This window comes from Taeniopygia guttata, chromosome 29, assembly GCF_048771995.1.
Source record: "Taeniopygia guttata chromosome 29, bTaeGut7.mat, whole genome shotgun sequence".
In the NCBI taxonomy this organism is placed as follows: Eukaryota; Metazoa; Chordata; class Aves; order Passeriformes; family Estrildidae; genus Taeniopygia; species Taeniopygia guttata.
The window spans coordinates 5,159,077-5,183,062 of NC_133054.1; the positions used below are offsets into that span (position 1 = coordinate 5,159,077).

A 23,986-nucleotide genomic window follows, 5' to 3' on the forward strand; every position below is an offset into this window, starting at 1 on the left:
TTTTTGGAGGCAGCCATCCACTCAGGACCACAGGTGGTCATTGGAATGGCTTTCCCAGAGGATGCCTCATCCCTGGAAGTGCCCAAGGCCAGGTTGGTCGGGGCTTAGAGCAACCTGGGATAGTGGGAGGTGTCCCTGCCATGGCAGGGGCTGGAATGTGATGAGGTTTGAGGTCCCCTCCAACCCAAACCATGATCCCATGACAATTCTCTGACCCTTTAAACACTTCCTGTTTGTGAAACAAGATGAATCTAGACTTCAGTTATAATGGAAATGACCCAAACTTTATTGAAGGTTTTGTCATTAGCAGAACTGTTAAGAAAGCAGAATATTTTACACCTCAAGAATCATTAAGATCTAATTCTCTTGAGAATACAGTACAAATAAAAGCTAATAAAAAAAAAGGGTCTCCTCCTCCCCCCATTCAAGATTTTATTATTTGTAAAAGAAATGAAGTCAAGTTAAAAAAATGTTCTGATCTTCAACACTGGCAATTGGAAATTGTCACTGATTCCAGAGATTTTTGCAATGCAGCATAATTTCACAGCTGTAAGGAAAAGATTTATGGCAGCTTGATAAAAGTAGGATTTCAAAGTGGTCAAAAGGCCTTAAAAATCTTGTCTGCAGTTTAAAATTACGATGAAGAACTCCAAGTAAAAAAAGACAACTGAACAAACAAAAAACGCCACTTCAAATACATGCGAAATGCAGAAGTAATGCCCTGCAGGCTGCTCCAAAGTGTTCATTTGTCTTTTGCAGAGGCCTGGCAGCCAGCACAGCTCCTGGGATAGCACTGAAATACACACGGTCCAGCAACAGGCACCATTCCAGTTGTGCAGGGACTCCTCAACTGATCACAGACAGGTTTGAGAGAAATTCACATTGCACTCAGTGTAGGATGCTTTAGTTGTTGGGCCACTACACACAGAAATGCTTTTATTATTAAGAAAAAAAGCCCAGTTGTGCCCTTTCCATGTATTAAAGTGCATTAAGTGGCCATTTTAAAGCCCTTTGAAGTTGGTCCCTAAGCACTGCAGTAGCAGCTGTAGTGGTACGGGTGGTGTGTTCCAGAGGCCCTGTCCCACACCAGCAGGGCAAGTACAGTGGAATTCCATAAACGGTTAGTGAAATACCTATTGAAGCTCAAAGGGAGAAGACAGACAACAGCTCTGTTCTCATGCTGGGGACAGACACTACCTGCTGAAGCCGTCCCACAGCCAGACACTTGCTCCATGCACCTAAAGAATTTGCAGGCTTCCAGAGTTTTCCAGCTGAGATAATTTGTAGGTAGATTCCCTTAATGCTGATGTGCAGTGCGGCATCACTTCATCCAGGAGAGCTGTTTGTTAAAGCTAAAAATACCCATTTCAAAAGGCCCAGCACCTTGCAGCAAGTTTTCTAGTAAAAGGCCAATTTACTCATCATCATCATCATCTTCATAGCAGCGATTCCTTTTGATCTGTTCTTCCACGGACAGATCTTCCATGTCTTCACCCTCCCAAAAACCAACGTCTTGGGATTTGCGATTCTGGTTTGGAGATGATTCCTTAGCGGTCAGGACATTGGCTAAGCTGGAATGTTTAGGAGAATTTGGTTCCAGGAGTTCTTCCTTTGGGATTTCTGGCTCCTCTGTAGCGTGTTCTTCCTCATCTGTGTCTGCAATCATCTGGCCATTCTCTACAACGTTGTGCTCTGCTGTTTTGATGCCACACAATTCCCGTTCTTCCTCCACATTTTCCTCCCCGGCGCTCTGGATGTTCCTATGCTCAACCTTCTTTTCCTTTTGCTTTTTCTCTACGACGACCTCTCTCTCCAGTTCCTCACTCCTTTTCAGTGTGTCTCTCTCTTCCTTGGGAGGAGATGGTGAATTCTCTGTTTTATGGCCTTTAACAGATATTGTTCTAAATGAGGCTGCCACTGTAAAGGGGCGACTTCGCTCCTTCAGCGAGGAGGATCTTCTTAACTTTTTGAGATCCAGATCCACATCCTCCTGCACCTCGGGCTTGGAAATCTCTTCTTCGGGAGGCCACTTGGGTTTGAGTACTTTGATGCCCTCATCTAAGGCACTTCCTTGGATACTTTGGTCAGATGGAGGTGGCCAGGCAATCCTGAGCTTTTTTGTTTCTGCTGGTCTTTCTTCCCTTTCAGGCACAGCTGAAGCTTTTGCTTCCATACTTGCTGCCAGAACTCCCACTTTTGCAATCGGAGCATCCTCTACTCCCGGGCTCTGCGGAGTTTCTGGTGAATTCACACCTGGGACGGTTTTCTCCGAGGATTCTTCACATTCAGTTTTACCTGCCCACAATTCCTTATGCTGCTTGTGCCCAAAGCCCTCATCGTAGTTGCCCTTGGACTTGAAGAGCTGATTGAAGTGAGGCTTGCAGTAGATGTTGCCACGCAGAGACGCGTACGTCCCGAGGCTGTTCAGGAAACACAGACCAAACATCAGAGCTCAGAGCCACCAACACCAGCGCTTGTTCCAGTTGTCTAACAGAAAATATTCAATTTCAGTCTTCCACATGTTCAGAAAAAAGCTTACAGCCCTCAGGGTTTGCATGGCTCTTTCTAGGAATTCTTCACAAAGCTGGACATTCTATTTTTTCCCACATAAAATTATATTAGGACTTTAAAAATGGCATCAAGTGCACCAGGCAGAAGTAGGCCTGTGTTGCCTCTCCTACACAAATCTCTGGATTATGGTGACTTCCAGCTCAGCTAGGCCTGGCTTCCCTCAGCCGGGACAGGAAAATTCTCTTCCCAGAGGGCAGCCAGGGGAGCAGTGCACATACCTGAGTTTGCTGTTGCAATAGGAACAGCGGAAGCAGCTGATGTGAAACACCTGCTGGTTGGCAAAGAGCCTTTCCATGGGGTACACGGTCTTCTGACACCCAACACAGGTTTCCTTCATTGGCAACTGGAACTTCTACAGGGAGAAGAGAAAGTTTGTTAACTGGCAAGCACATCAGCTGCTGGGGACTTGGCGTGGGCTCACGCAGCGTTTCCTGAACTCTCAAGAGCTGCAGAGGGTTCACTTTCTCTAATTATGGTGCAGCAGGGTCTGGTGGGCAGTAAGGAGCTATGACAGGCCCACAGGATTGCTGTGGTTTGACAGGAGCCAAGATTTCACCCCAGTGAATCCCAGATGAAGCATCCCACATGCTGAGCGATGGTTGGGAAAGAATAATGAGAGCACTAAAATTGTCCCCCCAAAGCTGTCTCATCCTTTCCTGCAAACTGTTTTTGTTGGTAGGAGAATGATGAAGCAGTCCAGTTGATTGCAATCAGTGTGAGACTTACCAAAATAATAAAAATAGTGCAGAAAAAGAGAATCTTGAGATGGTTTGGGTTGGAAAGGACCTTGAAGATCGTGTAATTCCAATCTCCTGCCACAGTCAGGGAAACTGTCCACCAGAAGAATTGAAATAGCCTCAAAAGGTACAGGGTGGGAGAGGAAAGGAGTGAAACAGGCTGCCCAATGGTTTGAAATGTTCCATTTTTGTTAAATCTTCTCTCAAAGAGGAGGAAATAGCCTCAGTACCATTACAACAGCAGGAAACACTCCTGGCTTCACTCGTAAACAATTCCAGCTCAGGTTTCAGGACTCACAGCCCCCCAAACTTGCTCAAGATTCAAAGTGAGCTGAGCTTTGAGGTTAAACAGCTAAAATCCTTATGTGCTTATTGAATTTCCTGAGGGTTTAGTGCAAGGATAAACTTGAGCACTGAGGAGTTGGGTGTCACTGCTGTGCAGCAATGACCACAGGTTTGTTTCCAGACAGATCGAGGAAACAAGAACATTGTCCATGAGAAAAGGTCAGTGGATGCCATTTACTTCTTGAAATTAACACGGGCCAATGGGGAGGACATTTTACAGGATAAATTAAATAATACAACATTGGCATTTCGAGGCTGCATGTTGATTAAAAATGATTTAGCAGCCCAGCCTCCACTCCAGGGTGTGCTCAGACATAACTTATAAGTGTGGCTTTTCCTTGGCAAAGAATTACCTGCTAAAAATTTACAAAAAGCTTTATGGAAAAATCTGATGGCTAAAGAAAAAGCAGGAAGGGCACAGGAAGACATAATCACAGAAATTTATTTATAACAGTCTAGAAACAATGGTTAGGAATGAAAGTTCCAGCATGTAAGGGCAGATTGCTGAAGATGGAGCCAGCTCAAGTCACTTTGTCACAACCATAAAGTTTGCTGCCAATTTAATTCCGTTTTAATATGTATTTCAGGGTTTCCAGGCATTGCTTGAAGTTACAGTAGATTAAAGTTCTGTGACAATATCTTCACTAACAAAATGCAGAATTCCTTTTGAAAAAAGAATCCGCAGTTTCTAGGTGCTGCCAAAGCTCTGCAGCTTGAGTCACTAAATGAAAAAAAGAGATTTACAAATGCAAACGAAAATCTAATCACCCCTGCTTGCCACATAGAGCAAGGCAGCAAAATTCCCTTGCCCATCGAAAATTTTTTCTCCCTGAAAGCTGAGTTTGGCACAACAGTGACACTTTGGTGACACAACAGTGCTGGCACGTGCTTCTGCAATCACGTCCCCATCCAAGGAGAGGGACTTACTTGCATACAATGAGCCCTATGTCTGTGGAGAGGCGTTTTGGGCTGTGAAGAGACAGAAATTTCTTTCCAGGACACTACAAAGAGGAGCTACAGGAGGAAGATGAGGCCCAATAATTATAAAAAGGACTTGAGAGAAAGCTGAGAGTTGAGCTCACATTAGGAGAGAAGCAGAAGGCAGGAGGAGAGGTTAGGAACCAAGAACAGGAGACAGAAGCTGGAAGAGACAAGTAGGAACCTTGCATGAATAAACAGAAGCTTCTGTCTCACACAGTGCAGCATCTAAGCAGTAAAATGGTTTTGATAATATCAAGAGGAGCAGAGAGCACCAGGACATGCAGGTTTTGTGTCAGACACTGGGATCACACAACTCTCACTGGCAGCTGAAATTTCCCACACTGGCGTTTCTCCCTTGCACACTGGGATCTCCCCAGTGCCTGAGCCCAGGGCTGTTCCTCCCAAAGATGGGGAACACAACAAAAGCCCAGTTGTTTCCCGAGGAGTCAGCCAGGAAGTGTGTGGCAGCCCAGGGAATCAGCATCCCAACCCCAGACTGCACATGTGATGAGCAAGTACAGCCTGGCCAAAATGTCCAGTGCTGCCATTTGTCCCAAAGTTCTCCATCTGCTTTATGGCTCCCTAAAGAGACTGTAACATCACAAACTCATTACTCAGAAAGCCAAACCCGATTTTTATAGAGTCGGGCACCACAGTGCCCTCACTATCAGGTTACTACCAGTTGCAGTTACCTTGGGAACAGCTGGAAGAGGTGCCAAAAAAAGCCAAAAAGCCAAGTCCCAGCTTGCTGAAGCTCTGAAGATCAGCAGCAGGACCTCAGGGCCCATCTCCAGGAGCACAGAGAAGCCCTGAGCCCATCCCCTGCTCAAGCCCCTCTGTCACAGGGGTGCAACACAGACCAGCAGCTCCCACCCAGGCTCTGGAAAAAACCCGACTGCGGCAGTTTTCCACCCTGACTGCAAGTGCCCTCACAGTCACACCCTGAGGAGGATGGGGCAGGTACTGATGCAGTTACTGCCAGACCTTTGTGCTTCAGCACAGTTTGGCTTTTCAGTGTCCAACAGTTGGTTTTACCCTTCAGCAGAGACTGAAGAGCTGCGTTACCTTCACGGCTTTCGGTGGGGAGGCCTCTGTCTGCCCGGCTGCTTTAGCACCAAGGTTCTGCTGCTTTGAGCTGACAGATTTCTGAGCTTCTGCCTCCATCTCTGACTGTCCACCTGAGGCAGCAGGGAGGGAGAAAAGGCAATTACAATGGCTTTAAACCGTGGGCAGCTTATGCTCACCAGACCCCTCAGAATCTCAGTTAAACGGTGAAGGAGCTACACTTAAAAGTGTTCAATCAGGGCAAAAGAAGTTATAAATGCCTTAAAATGAACTTCTAAACATGAAAGAAATTCTTATGAAGTTTGTGTTAGGCACAGGACAGATTTTTAGTACAAGACAGATTTTATTAATTAATCATTTGATAGGGCTCACCGTGGCCATCCTCCAGCAGACCAGAGTGCAAAGACGAGCTGTTCTCACCTACAGAAACCTGCAAGAGAAAAAAATGAGACTGAGAAGCTCTGACCTTCTGAGATCTGAACAGTCACTGCTCCAGGAAGGCACCAGGCAGTTTGAGCAGGGAGACAGGGCTGAGTGGCTCAGGAAAAGAGTTTTTTTTGAGGCACAAAAGGGTCCAGCCGAGTGTCAAGAGATTCCTTCCTACAAGGCAGACACCCTCACAGGCTTCACACATACAAACATCAGATTTCTGTTTCCTTGGACACCTTTATTAACCCTCAGAAATCTTTGTTGATTTACTGAGGTTCCTCCCAGGTTTCCTCACTTACAAATCCCTTGACCCCAAGCAGCACATTTACTGGAAATCTCGTGGCTCCCTCCAACATTTGACCAGTCTCTGACATTCAAACATTCAGCAGAGACTGTGCACTTGGGGAAAAAAAAAAACCAAAATAACAAAATCTGCTACAGATAAAGCTCTTGATGTATAACTCTTTATTAAACTTGGCACTATTGCTATTAAATCAAATAGTTTTAAGTAGCTACACTGAGGAACTAAAGTACTGTAACAAGATTAACTGCAAATCATCACTAATTCACCTTAATGATTGAAAAGTCCGTTGCAAGCAACTGAAATTTGTAAATTAATGAGGTAATGAGGAGGCAAGCTACATGTATTAACATCCTCTGGGCTGCTGAAACCAGAACTGGACCCGTGTCCTGGGCAGAGCACGGACGTGTTCTGAGGCTGCTGAAGCCACACGTGCCTGGCCGCTGAATGTGCCACGGGTGCAGTGTGAAAAATGACAGAGTGAAGTGCCTTTTGTTTCCTTTTTGCCAGAGGATTCCCATTTCTGACACTAACGACCAGCAGTTTTAATTAGGCTCACTTCCCAGCTCACCACGTCCCTCCCAAAGGACAATCCTGGCTCCCCAACAATGCTCCTTTCAGGTTCTCATTGCACCTGGGCACCTCAGTGAGGAGCTCTGCACTTACAGCTGATACAAGAAATTTTATTCAAATCTTCCATTCACAACAGGGAGACATTCTGATTGAACAGGTGCTCTTTTAATTAACTCACCTTGGAGCAGGAAGCAGCCCGGGCCAGTCGGACACGGGGCTGCTCAGCTGTCTCTGAGGAGCAGCTGAGAGCAAAGATTTGGCCCCTTGCCCAAGGAAGGCTGAAAAGCTCTAAAAGCCCTCCTGGCATTAAGCTGCCACGTGTTCAGCCTGGATGGAATACACAGTACCCCAATTATTATTCAGCTACTTTTATCCTGTCTGCTGTCCCCAGCTCAGGGAACAAATGCTCGAGTCCAGTTTACAGAGCCCCAATGTATAGCTGGAGCTCAGAACCAGGAACAAGCCCAAAGTGCCATTCTCAGTTACCCTAAAATTTAGCCACTAAATGCACAAGAAACAGTGACAAACTCCTTTGACTTGGGTCAGACAAAGCTGCTCATGGTTTGTTTTTTTTAATTGATGTGGATTTTTTGCTTATAAAAAACCCACCATAAAAAAAAAAAAACAACCTACCAAGACAGAAAAACTCTCCCAGAAAACTTATCTCTAGACATTCTCTTCCACAGACATTTGTCTTTATAATTCAGAGACAGTCTAAAAAGGACAATTTAAAAACAAACAGGAATTTTGCATCATGTAACTAATCTGCATCAGCTGCTCACGTTCAAGTCCCAGATGGCAGGTGGAACATGGAACCAGAGTATCAGCTGTGCTTCCACAGCCAGTTCCACTTAAAATGAAGCCCTCAATCTCCACCAGCACAGACGTCTTACCTTCTCCCCATCCTGCCAGGAACTGGAGTCCTCAACTGGTGCCACATTCTCCTTCTGCCCAGATTTGTAATTCTTGAGTTCGCTCTCACTGGCTTGAATCTCATTCTGTAGGACAAAGCACTGGAAAGGTGACAGGTTCTTTTCCCCCAAGAAAATACTTGCTTTCTATTTTTCTTGAAATGTTTTAAAAACTGTTTTTCTAGTATGTGGAGTGATCATTGAAGGAAGGGCCATAAGAATGTGCAGCCACTTGTTAAGTGACATATTCTAGTGAGGGAACATGATTGTGCTGTAGAATTTTATTGTGATCTAAGGTGGTACTGTAGAATTTTATTGTGATTAAGGTGGTAATGCCAGTGTTTTCCTGAGCAACCCTTTTCGTCCAAATTCCTGTTTAAAATCTACTCCTAAATATTCAATCCACATCTTAATTTTTGATAAAAGTTAACTTTTCACTTGGAATGACAAATATTTCCAGACAAGCACTGCCTAAAGCACAGTGTAATTGCTAAATATGACATAAAAGCAAATCCCACATTTGCTACAATTCTAATCAAAACCCTGACTCTGTTTTCCCGAGATTTTTGTTCTCGATAGACTGACTGAAGACTTTCACAGAAGGATCTTTCAGACTTTAAAACCAATAAAACCCAGTGAAACCTCGTGTTTCTTTCATTGCCACAGGACACGAGACCACTGGAAGCCTCATGCTTTTCACAAGGCATCTTCTCTGGGACATGAAAGAGGACGAGCCAAATGCCAGCCCCAGCATCTTCCTGCACTTGGAGACAAATCCCCACAAAGCCAACCACATCCAAGAGGTTTGTACCAAACGTTGGAATTTTAATGCTTGGCTCTCTGGATCTGCTCTCCAGCACATTTCCCTCCCCTTCCAACACACAGAACCAATTGTTCCTCATCCCTACTCGAACCAAGAGTCCATCAGGTTTAATCCAGGCCTTATTACACCCCAATGCCCTCAAATAGCTGTTCCCAAGAGAAATTCTGGCTTTCCTTTGTAGCCCAGGTGTGAGAAGGGCGGCACAGGCACCACATTTCCACAGCAAAAACGCCCTGGTTGCTTTGCCAGCAGGGAAGGAGAAGGTCCCAAGGTCAGGGCTGCTGCTGGAACTGCAAGCACTGGCCTCAGGAACCCTGTCTGCTCCACCTCTCGCTGCCCTCATCCACATGCCAGGTCAAAATGGGAAAGGATTGTGCCCAAATGGGGCATCCTGGGAGCACCAGGCTGGGCTGACACTAAACCAGGAGCACTGGGGGGCTGCAAACAGGAGCCTCTGGAGAAATGGCAAATCTCGAATTTCGTTACTCAGCCACCACTCCGAGCCCCAAACTGGAAAAGGCAGCAGGAAACGAGACCAAGCAAGGCACAGGAGGCAGAAATGGGCAATTAGGTTAATCAGATTTGTTGCAGTGGCTGCAAGGACTTTCCATTCATGCAGGGAGGGTTTTAGTGACCCTTCTCCCACAGCTGGGGAATCTGACCCACGTGCAGATGAAATTCAGGGATCTTTTGAGCTCAGAAGAAGCCCTTGGCTCTCCACAGAGACTCCTGGAAAGCAGGCTCTCACTTCCAGGGCAAGTTTCCCAACTTAAAAAGGCCTTTTCTCTTCAAATCTATTACTCTGGTTAATAAAGTAATACTTGAGCAATATAAGTTCCCATCATTCAGCAAAAGTATCAGAAACTTCCAGCAAATGTACCTAAGCAGTTTTTAACAAAAACTGAGATTCCTGAAGCCTCCTTGGCTGTAACACTTCATTAATTGTTCAGCTCCTGGTCAAATATTTGCAAAACAGGCAGAGGTTCATTCACTGCAAGGGTCTAATTGGATGCAGAGAGTGCTGAGAAATCCTGAAAGGAGGTGAGAAGCAAAAGCAAGGAAAATTGACTGGAGATCCAAGTTCTGAGCACTGTGTGACACCAAGCCACTTCACCTAACTGTGCCTCAGTTTCCCACAGCTCAGAGCTGCTGGACAACATGGAATTGAGTTTTCTTTTTTAAACAGAAACAGACATGTAGAGAGCTACAGACACTCAGAAAGAAAAAGAATGTCAGCTATGCTTCAGAAGGACCTTGGTCAGGGTGCCAGCAATTAATTCCTTGGAAAACTTTCAACATTTTTATTCCAGGAAGATGCAAATATACTTATTTCTTCCTGCAGTATGTAAAGGCAACTCTTCATGGGCCGAGAGTTATTTTCCCAAGAGAATGGTATTACCCTCAAGCAACCTGGTTTCCATAAGATCTTTCCAGTCTCAGGCTGGGACAAAAATTCACTTCCACCCAAACCAAGACTTACCATGGGAATGATGCCTGAGGAGCTGCCCTGCTTGGACACAGCTGCCTGGTACTTGGCCAGCCTGTCCTTGATGGATGTCTCTGACAAACGGGGCATGTCCGGGTTCTTCCTGATCTCTGCCTTGTCTGGGCTGAGTCCTGGACTGCTCTCTACAAGGTACCCTGGTAAAAAAAACCCAAAACACAAACATGAATAACAGATAACTCTCAGAACACTCACCAAGATCCTTTCTGGGGAGAATAAACACATTGCCCTTCCCTCCAGGATCATGCCAGCGAGGACACAATGTGCATCACTAAGTAGGGAGACCCAAGGGAACAGCTCCAGCTGTGCCAGCCATTGGTGGAAACCCCAAAAGATTGCAAATGGTTTGCTAGAAAAAGGTCTCCAAACAGATAAAAATACATAGTTTGTTTAAGTCAAAGCTCACAGTAGCTCCCTGTGTCTGGCCAGGACAGGAGGGATGAGGATTGAAGCAAGGAGGCAGAAGGAACATTGACTGTCTGGTCACTGCTTCCTAAATTCCCTTAACTATTAAAACTAATTCCCAAATTGAGACACAGGAAAGAATGGGCTGTATTCCTTAACTTGGTTATTCCCTGTGCCTTGGTTTCCCATGCTGAAGAGTGGAATGGTTTAAAACTCCCAGCAAGGCTTCACTAATTAAACAGGATGCTGATGGACTTTCCTTCCACTTTGGAAAGGCAAAAGTCATTTCACAGATCCCTTGAGGCTGGAAAAGCCCTGCATGACCAGCAAGTCCAGCCTCTGACTGATCCCCACCTTGTCACCCAGACCAGAGCACCGAGTGCTCCTGGGACACCTCCCGGGAAATTTCTCTTGTATAAAGCAGATTCCTCTGTTAAACCAAACCCAAACCAAGCCACCCAGAGCCCAGCCCTGAGGTTTGCTGACCTGCTGAGCTGAGGCTCCTCTCCTGGGCGCTGTCCCAGTCCTCCAAGGAGAGGCTGTGCTCCGAAATCCTCCTGCCCACGGCCGCCCTCCGCGGCTCCCGGGGGCCCTGCTGGGACAGAGCCTCCGGTCAGCTCCTGGCCACGCAGGGATTGCTCTGCCTAATCCCCTGCGAGGCACAGGTGTCACTAGCAAATCTGCTTTATTGCAATAAACAAGTCGAGCAGGGTAACGTCTTATTTAACCACTATAAAGTTTGGTCACAGAGTGCCTGACCCTCTGTCACCTGGGAAACATTTCTTGAAGAGGTCAGTCAATACTCTTTGGAGTTCTCGTGGTTTAAAAGGACCACACAGATGCTCTGGCTGCCTCAATCAGATTTTATTCTTATTTGTTGAGACCAACTCCCCAGAATCCAAATCTCAACAAAAGAAAGCACAAAAATAAATTTCCCCAGCTTTGACAAAAGTTGTTGAGCACAGGGTTGAACTGGACTCCAGCAAGGTGGGATGCATTCGCAGCTGAAAGTCAGCCTGTAAAATCCTAGAAGGTGCTGGACCTTTGTTCTCTCTCTAGGAAGAGTTAAATCACAGTTGGGAATTCAGATTGAGGCCAATGTAGAGAAAAAGGCAGGTTTGGCAAGATGCTCCAACCACACATTCTCCCTCAGTTCCAAAGACTTTCTTATTTGCTGGTCACCAAACTGAAGGAAATTCCACAGTTTTATTTTTTGCAGAACTGCAGGGTAAGATAATCACTGTGAAAAATCAGGCTGCTTTCCATACAAACAGCAACTTCACCAGGAAAGGAAAATGCAGCTGGGAAACAACCTCATTTTCCATTAGCACGGGAAATAGTTTCTATTTCTGTGGTTTAAGACTTTGGTAACTTTTCTTACTGGAAAAGAGCTTTAGCTCTGACAAGTCTTGTGCTGACCAACAGGCTCAGGTCTGGGAGTGCTGCAGACTTGTAGAGACTTGCAGGTCCCTCATTCCACAAAAACTATTCTTAGGGGATTATTCAGGCCATGTCCCTTTCAACAGCACCCCGAGCACACGAGTCTGGGGTTCTTGCAGCTTTGGGGTCCACAGGGTCCATCAGGACAAGTTCAACCAGCAGAAGCATCTGGAGAGCTCCGAGGCGCCCCTGCAGCTCCTCCTCCTGCCCTTTGCCACCTCACACCTGCAGGAAATGCAACTTCACCTGAAGAGCTTCTCCGTGCAGAACACAGAGTGAAAATCCCAGTGACAGCCAGAATGCAAAAGCTTTAGAGGTCAGGGGTACTTCAGTAAACCTACAAATATTCAGTAGATCTACAAATATCCTACAAACACTTGTAGGTTTTATATCAACAGCTTTATCTTGGGGGAAAACAAAAGTAAAAGGAAAAGAAATGTTTAACAGAAGGTGAGGGACTTTCCACATTACAACTGATGGACTGAGCGACTGCAGGGAACCAGCAGGATCACGGGAGGTGACTCCTCTCACATGGAGGAAGCCCCCACAGGGATTTGTCACTCTGGGCCACAATTCCCGGGGCACAGCTGCTGCTGCTTGGGAAGGCAGACAAAATATTCCTCGTGTGTGGAGAGCCCCAGGTTCTGCAAGTGCAGAAGCACCGTGAGCACAGCTAAAGCTTCGCCTGGGGCACAGAGCTGGGCAAAAACCCAAATCGAGGTTACACCTATTCCATTACAAACCACCTGTGCCAGGCATGGCCCTGCCACGAGGTCACCTACACACCACTACGGGTTTTGCCCTAAAGGAAAAACACAAACCAGCCCGGAGACAACTTTTTCAGAAATGCTGCGGCCCTGATCCTCCTCCCCTCTGGGTGTGCTTCCACTATCACTTACAGGAAGAATCCTTTGAACATCAGGTCTTTTATCAGTTCCAGTCTTTGCTTAGTGCTGAACCTATCCAGGCTGCCGTGCCTGCCCCTAATGGGATTAGAGCAGTTTGTTTCCATGAAAATGCAATAAAAGATCTGCCTCCTATCTATTGCAGAAGACTGAGCGAATAAATGAACAAATGACGAGATTTAACTTATAATCCTGAAAATGAGAGTAGGTTTGTTTAAAGGGGGAGATGGAATCAGGAAATCCAGGCTCTGACCTGGATTCCTGCCCCAGACCTGCCCAGCAACCCTGGAAGTTGATTTATCAGCACTGCCACGAGCCTCCAGCCCTGGTGCTGCTTGGTTCACACACAGGTTTTGCCAGCAAAGCTCTGACAGCACCAACACATCAAATCTCCAGTAAAATCCAAGGAAAACTGCCATCTCTCAGCTGAATTTACAGTTGGACTCAGTGATAGAAAGGAATTTTCCACCGAAACGGTTCCATGAAGCCTCGCTCAGGAAAAAGCACAGGAAATAGATGGGAGAGGCAATGGCAGAGCTGCAGTGCTGCCAGGGCTCCCACCTCACTGAGCCACACCTGGGTCACCCCAGCTCCCTTCTCTGCACGGACCCACCCAATCCCCCATCGCAGATCAATTCCCAGAACCAGGCATGGAATTCCAAACACGCTCCCTCTCCCCCACACATCTGAACTTCAGATCACTCCTCTTCCCTTCTACATAGCAGATTAACTTGGAATAGCGATTCTGAACCAAACCCGACCAGTTTTGTGCCTCCTGGATGGTGTTTACTGCGTCTAGTTGGTTTTCGACAGTGTTTGAATTGCTAAACTTGACAAACTATCAGTTTCAGATCCACTCAGCTAGAAAACAATTTATTCCCCAGGCTGAGATAAAGTTACTCGAAGCCCATCTGCAGAATTCCTGGGGAATTCTGAGTGATTAATCCTACAGCAAGAGTTCAGGGAAGGTCAGTCATGGGCAGCTCTCGTATCATGACAAAGACTCCAAAAATTCAAGTTGTGAAATGACTTCACACACCCAAAATCCCCTTTAACAACAAGTTGCTCCTTTGAGCCCTAAATTATTACACATTGAAACAACTTTTATCCAAAATGTGTTTGTGTTAGTCGATACTTCAAGAAAACCAGTCGCAGGAAAACAAAGGCAGGAGGAGAGGAAACTATGAGAAAACTGGAAAATCCACCAGCATCGAGGCCTCGGGACTGTGTTGCAAGTCCCCAGCATATGCAACTCATTTTGGAGTGAAGCAATTCCCCCCGGGACACGCCGGCTGCAGTCCACATGCGGGATCGGATTTCATCAGCAGTTGGAAGAAAAATGCGAGCCCTGAGCATTTGCAAGTCAAAACTAGCGAGGGCAGGAGCTGCTCTGGCCATCTCGGCTTCCTTTCCCTCAGTGAGATTTTTTTTTTTTCGATAGGAAACATTTTGTAAGGCACAAAGATGAGGGAAGAGCGAGGAAAGGATGAGGGTATTTCACGATATGTGTGTGTGAGAGTTTGTGCGACTCATACTGATAGAGATACCAAAAACTCTCACTTCTTAGTGCTTCATCTCGACTGCAGCAGCCCTGATTGCTGAGCTCACTTCAAACTTCCTTTTCATATATTAAAAAACACATAAATACCTACATATGCATTTTATCCAACTGACATTTGCATACCTCATTGTACTCTTCACACGAGACAACAATCCCCACTTACTTTACAAAACTTAATAATTTCCACACTTCTTTTCCCCTCTTCCACTGAACCCTATCAAAAGCAAATTCACTTTATTCCAACGAGCAACTCCGAGCACCCCACAGAGATTTGCACGGCTCGGGAAGGTTCCTACCACCACGATGTTGTGTTTTCACTAAAACAACCAACACAATATTTGCGGAGTCAATAGCCGGAGCCACTCCCTCCCGGGATTTTCCTGATGCCGCGGAGGCAGCAGCTTGGATTTCTCCGGGATTTTGGGAGGAATTCCTCCGGGATTTTGGGATGGATTTCTCCTTACCTTGGGCTGAGGGGCTTCACCCTTCTCGAACATCATCTTCAGCTTGCTCAGGGGCACGTTGTACTTCTCGATCCTGCCCGGGGACTCCGGCCTCTCGCTGCCTTCGGGCTTTTCCGTGCCGCAGTTCTCCATGCTGCCGCGCTGCCGGCAGTGCCCGCGGGGCTCGGCGCTGTCACCTCCGTGTCCCTGCGGCGGGCCAGGGGCAGCTCCAGCCCCCGGGGATGGCCAAGGGCTCCCGGCCACGGGATTCTCCCACTTCTTCCTCAGCAGGCTGAGGCTGCCCCTGCTGAGCGGAGCGGGCAGGGTCTGCAAGGAACAAGGAGCCGGCTGCAGCAGGGAACAAGGAGCCGGCTGCAGCAAGGAACAAGGAGCCGGCTGCAGCTCTGCGCTCCCTTCCCATGCGGGGAGCTCCGCGCCAGCCCCGCTCCCCGCCAGCTGTGACCGCTTCCAGCTGTGCCGCTCGCAGAGAGCGCCCAGGACAGGGCAGGAAGGAGGGGGAGAAGAGAAAAAGTCAGGAGTAAGGCAGGAAGTGAGCAAACAGGAACGGCCTTATAAGGCAAAAGGGAGCCCAAGCCCGGGGGTTAAATGCCACACAAAAGACCCGAATCCACACATGAAGGAAATGGGACTCAAATCCACACTAGGAGGGTCTCGAATTCCAGAACAAGGAAACGGGAGCACAAGCGGCCATAGGAGGTGCCTGGTGTGCCAAATGCTGCGGTGTCTTCAGAAGACAGCAGCTTCCAAAAACTACAAATTAGCTCTCAGAAACCACAAAATCCTCGGAGTTACCTGTTTCTGCAACGCTTCGGCTCCCAGAGACTGCCCAGGATTTCACACCACGCAGCCAAAGCTTAAGCCAAGCACCCACAACAAACATCCCGCCGCTCCAGTTTAAAAAATAACCAGTAACTTGCTAGAATTTTTGTTCTGCTTCACCCAACCCATTGAAAGCACTGCTGGGGAGAGCCACTGGCACTGCCTCCCCCAAGGGAACACCCAAGGGAGCAGCATCACCTCCCATCCAGTTGCTCCCCAGCCCATTCTGAGCCATTCCAAGCCAATACCTGCCACCACTGCATGTCTCCTGTCTCTCCCTCACAGACACCACTCCAAACTCATTGCAAGTGCAGCAGGGCTGCCAGGCTTACAGGAATTAACCAGCATTAGCTGCTATATTGGGATTTAAGTCTCTCACCCTATTACTCTTCTGGTCACATTTTGAACGCTGCTTTGCAAATTGACTCGAATCCACTTACATGTCAAAAAAAACCAAAAAATCAGTGTGTTTGCTGACTGTATTGAAAAGAAAGTATTAAAATTGTAAGGGAAGTGTTGTAATGGAACAGAAATATTGAGAATTTTGTGGCAGGTTTCTGTGTGGGAACACCTCCAGAATCCCAGCACGTTTCCTAACACAAGTCCCTCCTGCTTGAGCCTTGCCTGTTCCCTGATCACAGGAAGATTGACAGACAAGCACAAGCCATGAAGAAAATTTAAGACTGAAAAGGAATTTTTAGAATGCTTATCTTATCCCACCTATGTTCCAAACAGCGGCTCCCCAAGCATTAGAGGAATCAAGGCTGCAACTTTCCTACAGACCCTGAAAATAATGGCAATGCTTTAAAATACAAATTACCCCGAGGACCAGGACAAAGCCCTGCAACCTTTGTCAGCCAGGGTTCCCTGACCCCTGAGTGCCATGGAGGTTACAGGAAGGAATGTGGGTCTGTAACAGAGCCAAAAATGTTGGTGCTGCCTCACCCAGGGGCATTTGCAGCCCTGGAAGTCATTTCAGAGATCCTACAACTCTCAAAGACACATGTTGGATTTCAGGGAGACTTGGAGGCTCCTTTTAAGCACTTTTAAATTTAGCTAAGAAAGGAAGAGGCACCACACAAGTGCCTCCAGCTAAGAACAGGAGGTGGATAACTCATTTTACCTTTTGCTTAGGAGAGAATTGGTCATTCAACACAGCTTTGGGCAAGAAACTTCATTTCCTTTTCTCCACACAGGGAAAAAGCATGGAGCAAAAGCAAAGCCTATATCTAAGCCAGGTTTTCTGTAAGATACGCAGCAGCAATTTTGATATTCCAAAAATCAGCTGTCACAGCAATATTTGTGCAGGTGATCCATCCTGACTGCAGGCTGTGCTTATTCCCAAGGAAACAAACACTTCTACAAAACACTTACACTTCTCTTCTTCTCAGCAGTGGCTTCTTCAGCAGCTTTCTGATACCTTTGAGAGAGCGACAAACAAACAAAACCCGAGTTTTAACCAGAATACTGAATGCTCCTGAAGACAGCTGAGATTTTTCTTCCCCCACCCCCTGGATCAACTAAAACTAGAGGCTGGACAATCAGCAGCAAATAACACAAAGCCAAGTGACAGACACATTTTCAATCATCCAGTTTACAATAATAACACCCATTAATACTTTTCATTCCCTAAGCACTCTGATTCCCAAATAGAGAGAGTTTACCTTGGAATAGCTGTATTGTTTCTGCCACCCAGCTGTCTGCTGTGTCCCCTTGCAGGAATAATTCAGCTCTTTATACAGCAGCTGCTGAACCAGAACAAATTCCAGCTTGGCACATGCCGAAAATCTCCCTAAGTGCCAGAGGATTTTGCTCTGTGGGCTGGGAACTGCCCCCATTCAGCATTTGCCTCCTGGGCAGCTGAGCCATCGCAGCCCTCGGGAGATAAGCCACCCTGGATCATGAATCAAAGTCCTTTAAGGAGCTGGAGGAAGCTCCCAGCAATCTGCCCTGCTCTGGGTGGGAGTCCCTCCACACTCCTCACTGGTAATCACGCTGCACAAGTGATTGCACTGGGCCTTTGAAATATGAAAATCGGTGAAAACGACAAATTTTGCCATTTTAAGGAGAGTTCTGCCTTTCTGAGAGAAGGAACCCAGCGTCTGCTTGGGCAAAGGGTGTTTCTGTTTCCCTTATCTGTGGAATTCTGCTTTTGGCACAGCAGTGAGTGTGTCACAGGCTGTCGCTGCTCTTTAATCTGTGCAAACACACTAACCCACATCTCTGCACTGTAAAGTGTCCAAACTGGAACACAAAGTGATGCTGGAGGAAGAGGGATCAATGCTGCAAGAAGAAACAAAGAGGAACACAGGTGAAAGTCAAGTAGCACCTGGAAAACAGAGGAGGGCTGAGGAGTCCCAGCCCTCACTCGCTCTGTGAGTCAGCCCAGTGTGGGGCACTTCTTGAATCTCTGCTGTTGCCTTTTGTGCCTCTCTGACCTGACAAAACTGATTATGTGGGATGGAGAAAAACATTTTCACATACAAATATTTAATTAACAGCACTTAAATGTCACACTCCTCCCTGTGGGCATCAGGGTGGCAAAGCCAGAGAGCAGGACTGTGTTTTTCCAAGGCACTGACCCCGCCTGTGTAGAGGGACACTATTTGATTAAGGAATAGCAGTTTGGATTACTTCCAGTAAGCCTTTTTCAAGGGATTACCAACATTTAGCAAGATGACCAGGTTCTGTAATCAAGCTTCAGCGAGTGAATAAATTGCCTTAACAAGGTGGTGACAGCAAACAGCTTCTCCCTGGGCCAGAGATCCACAGAGGAACTCTGGAGCTGTGGGTGTGTAATTATTCCTCTCCTACAGATTCCAAAAAGTTTGTCCCACTCGAGATTCAAATACACCAAAACTTTGTTACACTATTAAAGCAAGAGCCTCAGAGCTTCAGTTCCCCAAATGCCACTGAAAACCCCAGATAAAGCCTATATAATTCCTTAAGGAAATAACAGCTTTTCCAGGGAATGCATTGGTTACTACCACTCAGCTTTTTCAGGGTATACAATATTTATGGTTTGAGTTTAGCCTTTTATCCATCTCTCAGATAAAAGGGAAGCTTAACATTCCTTTTCTACCGAAGTCAGGAGAGGTTTAAGCTGGATATCAGGAAAACCTTCTTCCCCCAGGGAGTGGTTGGGCCCTGAAAAGGCTCCTCAGGGAATGGTCCCAAGGGTGCCGGAGCTCCGGGAGCTTTTGGGAACACTCGGAGGCACAGGGTGGGGCTGTCGGGGTGTCTGTGCAGCAGCTGGGAGAGCAGCAGTGCCTGCTCAAGGTGCCAGCTGTCACCTACACACAGCTGGTGCTCCCCAGCCCCACAGCACTCACTTGGAGAACCTCTCTGCCAGGGCCGAGGACTTGCTCCTGTTGACCAGGGAAAGCTCTTTCGCAGTGATCTTCAAAGATTGGGAAGTCCATTGCCTTCTGTTGAAGGGGGAAGGCTCCATCTTATCTCCCCAAATCCCTGCTCAGGAGGAAGGAATAGTGTCAGCAACAGGAACTGTGAGCAGAAAAGAAGTTCCACCAAGTGATTTGCCCCCAGCAGCCCAGTGCCACCAATCCTCACCCACCCCTCAGGATCTCACCCATCAGCTGGCTTTGACAAGGCAGCAGATCACAGCTATAATTTCCTCTGCAGATGTCATTGAGATGGTGCCCTGGTAAAGCCACGGGCACAGTGGGGAGCTGGGGACACAGAGCTGTGAGCAGAGTGGCCAGAGTGACAATCCTGTGTCACACACGCACACGGGAGCTCCGGGAAGCCCCCAAGTGCCCTCACTCGTTCTGGTTTCCAGCCAAACGTGCTGGCATTTATGTAAGAGGGTTTGAGTTACGAAACAAAGAGGATGTAATTACTATACAAACACTTTTCATTCACTCTTGTGCTCACTCTCAGCACAGCAGCGTTTCCTCTGTGAGCTCAGACAAGTCTGGTGTTCATGGAGGCAGCTGTGTCCCTCCTGTCACAGTAGTTACCATAATATTGGTTAAATAGTATTAATTACCTAAAAAACGGCTCCAACTATCCCATCCTCCTGCAAATGGGAAGAGATTTTGCCCAGCTTTTCACCACAGAAGGCAACAAGACTATATCAGATTTATTTTTTACATGGTTTTCTTTCGTGGAGGAGGAAAGGAGGGGAGATTAATTATAGAGTTCTCTGATAAGACAAAAATAAAGCCTGCAGGGCAACGCCTTTCCTTTTTACTTTTTTATTTTATCCCTAGTCCCATGTCACACAATGCCTGTGGCAAGGGCGTGAACTGAGCCTGCAATGCCAGCTCCAGGCAGGCTGAGCTCTTCCTTGTATTTTCCATTAATTCCTTTAAGGGATTTGCACAGTCACGGACCTCTGGATCCAGTGTGAGCCCAGGTCTGGTCACACACAAACAGAAACGCCTTCAGACAAGGTGTAAACAGCCAATTAAAGAGAGGAAAGATGACATTTCTGACATCCTCACAGGTACAGAATGCACCTGCTCAGAAATGGCAGAGATATGGGATTCTGCAACCCAGAATTTGGGGGCACAGGCAGAGTCTGGCAGCTCCCAGAGCTGGAACGGGACCCTGGGAGCAGAAAAGCCTCTCCAGTGCTGCTCCCTGCCTGGAACGGAGGCAGGGGAACACATCTCCGTCCTGGGAGATGCAGTCAGGAAGAATGGGCCTTTCTCTCACATTCCATGATTCCTCTGACGTCCTGGAGAGGACAGCACGCCACGACAGGCCAGGTTTTATCAGAACAGAGCTTTGGTGCAGTTTCCAGACACGCAGGTTGAACTATCGCTGCAAACAAGTGATGCTGGATTTGTGGGGATGGTGAAGCACGCTGAAAGCACTCATCACTGCTGCCTTTCCAGAGCCTCAGCCTCTGAAAGGCACACAGAGCCCCTTCCAACCAGCAAGAGAAACCCAACCCGGGGTTACTTTGTGAAATTCCTGCCTTTTGGAACACTTTCTGCATCACCAAGTCCCCTGTAAACCTCCATCCAGGAGTGCCCTGCATTTGACAACAGCACAACTCACCCTCCACAAAGACAAAGGATCTCATTTCCACCTTCTCCCTTTTTAAAAACCATATTGCATACACAAATAAACCCAGGATTTCTGTGATGCAGAATGCAGCCCCCAGTCTCAATCCCCAGGAGCCTCAGAATACACACAGAGAGACCAGAGACAGAATTTACTGCTGGAAAATCCCACAGGAAGAATTCCATCCGTGCTAAAGACCAACGCTGAATGAGCTGTGTCGTGCCACAGTTTGAACTTTGTTTTATGACTAATCTGGAGCCAAAGGGAGCTCACCTGGGCCCCGCTGCAGTTTGGATGGCCTTTCACAGAGCAGAGTCAGCGGTGGCCAGGAAACAGGAGCGGGGCATTCAGCAGAGCTCCCCTGGCACCAGGAACAGGTGCTCATTGACACACGGAAGAAACAGCTCAGTAAAACACCGAGAAACAAAACCGAATGGAATTGTTCAGAAAATAACCCTGAGCATCCCACTGCATCTCCAACCAGCCTTTTCAGGGCTACATCTTCTGCCTATTGAGGTCTTCTGTTTCCCTGCCATTCTCCATCAAAGCCATTGACTTAATCTGGACTGTTTAGGCAAAAATCTCTTTACAAAGTCAGTACCTGCTGCTGGAACATTCAGCTGGAAAGAGAAACAGCCTATCTGCAATCTCAGTCACTAGAAATGACATGAAACAGAACTCTGACATTCCTTGAAACTTGTGCTCCCACATTTTTATGCCATTCCACATTCTTAGCACTTTCTCACTCATTTAGATTTTTGGCGTGTTAAGTAGCTCTGGGCTTTCTTTACTGCTCCTTCTGAATGGTTTATCAGAGTAATTTCAGAAAACAAATATCAAGGTTTAAACAAGACTGTGAATGTTCTGCCTGCTGCAATGGAAGCAGGTGCTGTGGAAGGTGGCACAGAGCCCAGAGGAGACGGGGATGCCAGAGGTGTGCCAGATGTTGGGGAAGGAAAGGACTGCGCCCGAGCCACAGTCTCGCACAGCACCTCAAACCCGCCTGCGATAACTTCACTCACAAGATTACCAGCAGAATGTAAATCCCCCTGTGTGGAGAGCTCCTGAAAGGAAAACGAACACCGCCCGAAGTGGAAGCGGCCCGTTCATTACGAGTGGCCGCAGGGACGGGGCACCCGCGGGCACGAACCCGCCCAGAGCCGGAGGCTGCCCCGGTGCGCTCTGCCGCTGCCCCAGTGCGCTCTGCCGCTGCCCCCGCCGCTAGGGCCGAGCCCCGGTGCCCCCGGTACGGACCGGGCACGGGGAGCGGTGACCGGAGCGGGGCCCGGACTCCCCCGCAGCCCAGCCGAGCCCCGGTACCCCCGGTACGGACCGGGCACGGGTGACCGGAGCGGGGCCCGGACTCACCCGCAGCCGGGCCGAGCCCCGGTACCCCCGGTACGGACGGGGCACGGGTGACCGGAGCGGGGCCCGGACTCACCCGCAGCCGGGCCGAGCCCCGCGGTGGGTCCAGCCCCGGCCGGTTCTGCTGTCGGGAGGGGGATCCCGGGGGCGCTGCCCCCTGCCCGCGCCTTTATCCCGGCCGAACCGGGTGGGCAGAGCTCCCACCGCACCGATCCCGGCCCGGCCGGCGGCTCCCGGCACACCGATCCCGGCACACCTGTCCCGGCAGACCCACCGCCCCTGTGCGTCGCCTTCCCGGCCCGCCCCGCGTACCTGTCCCGCCGGAACCGGGTGATCCCGGCGCACCTGAAACAACGGCTGCCAACGCACCTGTCCCGGCCGAGCGGCGACTGCCCCTCCGCGCCCGCCGCGGCACCGGGGGCGGCAACGGGGGCGGCCCCGGCCCGGCCCCGCCCCGGCCCGACCGAGCGGCCACCCCCCGGCCACGCCCCGGGCCCGCGGGCCACGCCCCTGGTGTGGCTCTGTCCCCCAGGGCTCGGTTCTGTCACCCCTCGGGCTCGGTTCTGTCCCCATCCCTTGGTTCTGCCCCCCGGGCTCGGTTCTGTCACCCCCGGGCTTGGTTCTGTCTTCCCCGGGCTCGGTTCTGTCCCCCCCCGGGCTTGGTTCTGTCCCCCCGGGCTCGGTTCTGTCCCCCCCCGGGCTTGGTTCTGTCCCCCCGGGCTCGGTTCTGTCCCCCGCCGGGCTCGGTTCTGTCCCCCCAGGCTCGGTTCTGTCACCCCCGGACTCGGTTCTGTCACACCCTGGTTTGGCTCTGTCCCCCTCACCTGGCTCTGTCCCCCTCACCCAGCTCTGTCCATGTCCCCTGGCTCTGTCCATGTTCCCTGGCCCTGTCCCCTCACCCAGCTCTGTCCCCCGAGGGGCTGTGCTGGGGGAAGCTGTGCCCGTGCCGGGTGTTTGGGTCTCTTCATTTGTTTGCAAACCAGAGAAATTGGCTCCAGCAGCCAGAGGAGACAGCCGGCATTCCTGAGCTTTCCAACATCCCTGTGCTCCTTAGCAGGACACCCGTGCTGCTCCTGGCCCGTCCTGCACTTCCTCCAGGGATTTATCTGAACAATTCATTGTGATTCTTTTGGTCTTTCTATTTATTTCCTTGTTAATCTTCCTAATGTGTCAAGTACCAAATTCCTGAGTTAAAAAAAATATTTTGTATGTATTTGGTGCTCCAGCTCCTTCCCCAGCTGCAGGTCTTGGATGTTGATGTTGTCCCAAATTCTGGGCTGTCCCAAATTCCTTGGGAGCTGCTTGCAGAGCAGTGGCCATTAGGACAGGAAGTGACTAATTAAATTAATATGTTGGTGTTACTTCTATGACAGTCGCAGCACTGGCATGTGAAATTTAGTCATTCCAGTAAAAAGTCTGAATTATAGCCCAGAAAATCCACACTGTTTGGATGCTGGTGGGATGAAGGCAGGTCCATCCAACCTGGCCTTGGAGCAGCCTGGGATAGTGGAAGGTGTCCCTGCCTCTGCAGGGCTGGAATGAGATGGGCTTGGAGGTCCTTTCCAACCCAAACCATTCCAGGACTCCATGGATCAGCACACGGCTGGCCAGTACAGCACAGGAACACTTGCACCTTCTGGACTGGCATCCCCCTTTTTCTGGTGACAGGAGCACCACGGGGCACCTCAAACAACACCAGATACCAATGCTCTTTTGGCAAACCATCCCTGCTTTTCCAATGTGCAGCCTCATC

General features: G+C 48.7%; 1 protein-coding gene across 4 annotated transcripts; it reads right to left on the reverse strand.

The window, feature by feature from the left end:
* Positions 1–262: 262 nt before the first annotated feature.
* Positions 263–22,677, reverse strand: LIMA1 (LIM domain and actin binding 1). Of its 4 annotated transcripts, none has more exons than XM_030259356.4 (11): positions 22,546–22,677; positions 19,167–19,302; positions 17,209–17,254; positions 15,016–15,321; positions 11,132–11,237; positions 10,217–10,377; positions 7,896–8,000; positions 6,072–6,129; positions 5,700–5,812; positions 2,790–2,923; positions 263–2,420 (listed from the first exon to the last, which is right to left on the reverse strand). In XM_030259356.4, exons 2-11 carry the CDS (start codon positions 19,283–19,285, stop codon positions 1,415–1,417), a joined length of 2,154 nt encoding a protein of 717 aa, XP_030115216.4. In that variant the 5' UTR covers positions 19,286–19,302; positions 22,546–22,677; the 3' UTR covers positions 263–1,414. The 4 variants fall into 4 exon arrangements, with proteins under 4 accessions (XP_030115216.4, XP_030115214.4, XP_072775820.1 ...); XM_030259354.4 differs by having other exon boundaries at positions 11,132–11,240; XM_072919719.1 differs by having other exon boundaries at positions 11,132–11,240; positions 22,579–22,670.
* Between the last annotated feature and the right edge of the window lie 1,309 nt (positions 22,678–23,986).

Bases quoted from the DNA above. Each gene is read 5' to 3' on its own strand.
- LIMA1 (XM_030259354.4), bottom strand. From the start codon at position 19,285: ATGGAGCCTTCCCCCTTCAACAGAAGGCAATGGACTTCCCAATCTTTG. The intron at 15,322-17,208 runs GTAAGTGTTTTG...TGTTCCTTGCAG, and splicing joins CTGCTGAGAAGAAGAGAAGT to ACCCTGCCCGCTCCGCTCAG. The intron at 10,378-11,131 runs GTCAGCAAACCT...TTTTTTTACCAG, and splicing joins GAGGAGCCTCAGCTCAGCAG to GGTACCTTGTAGAGAGCAGT.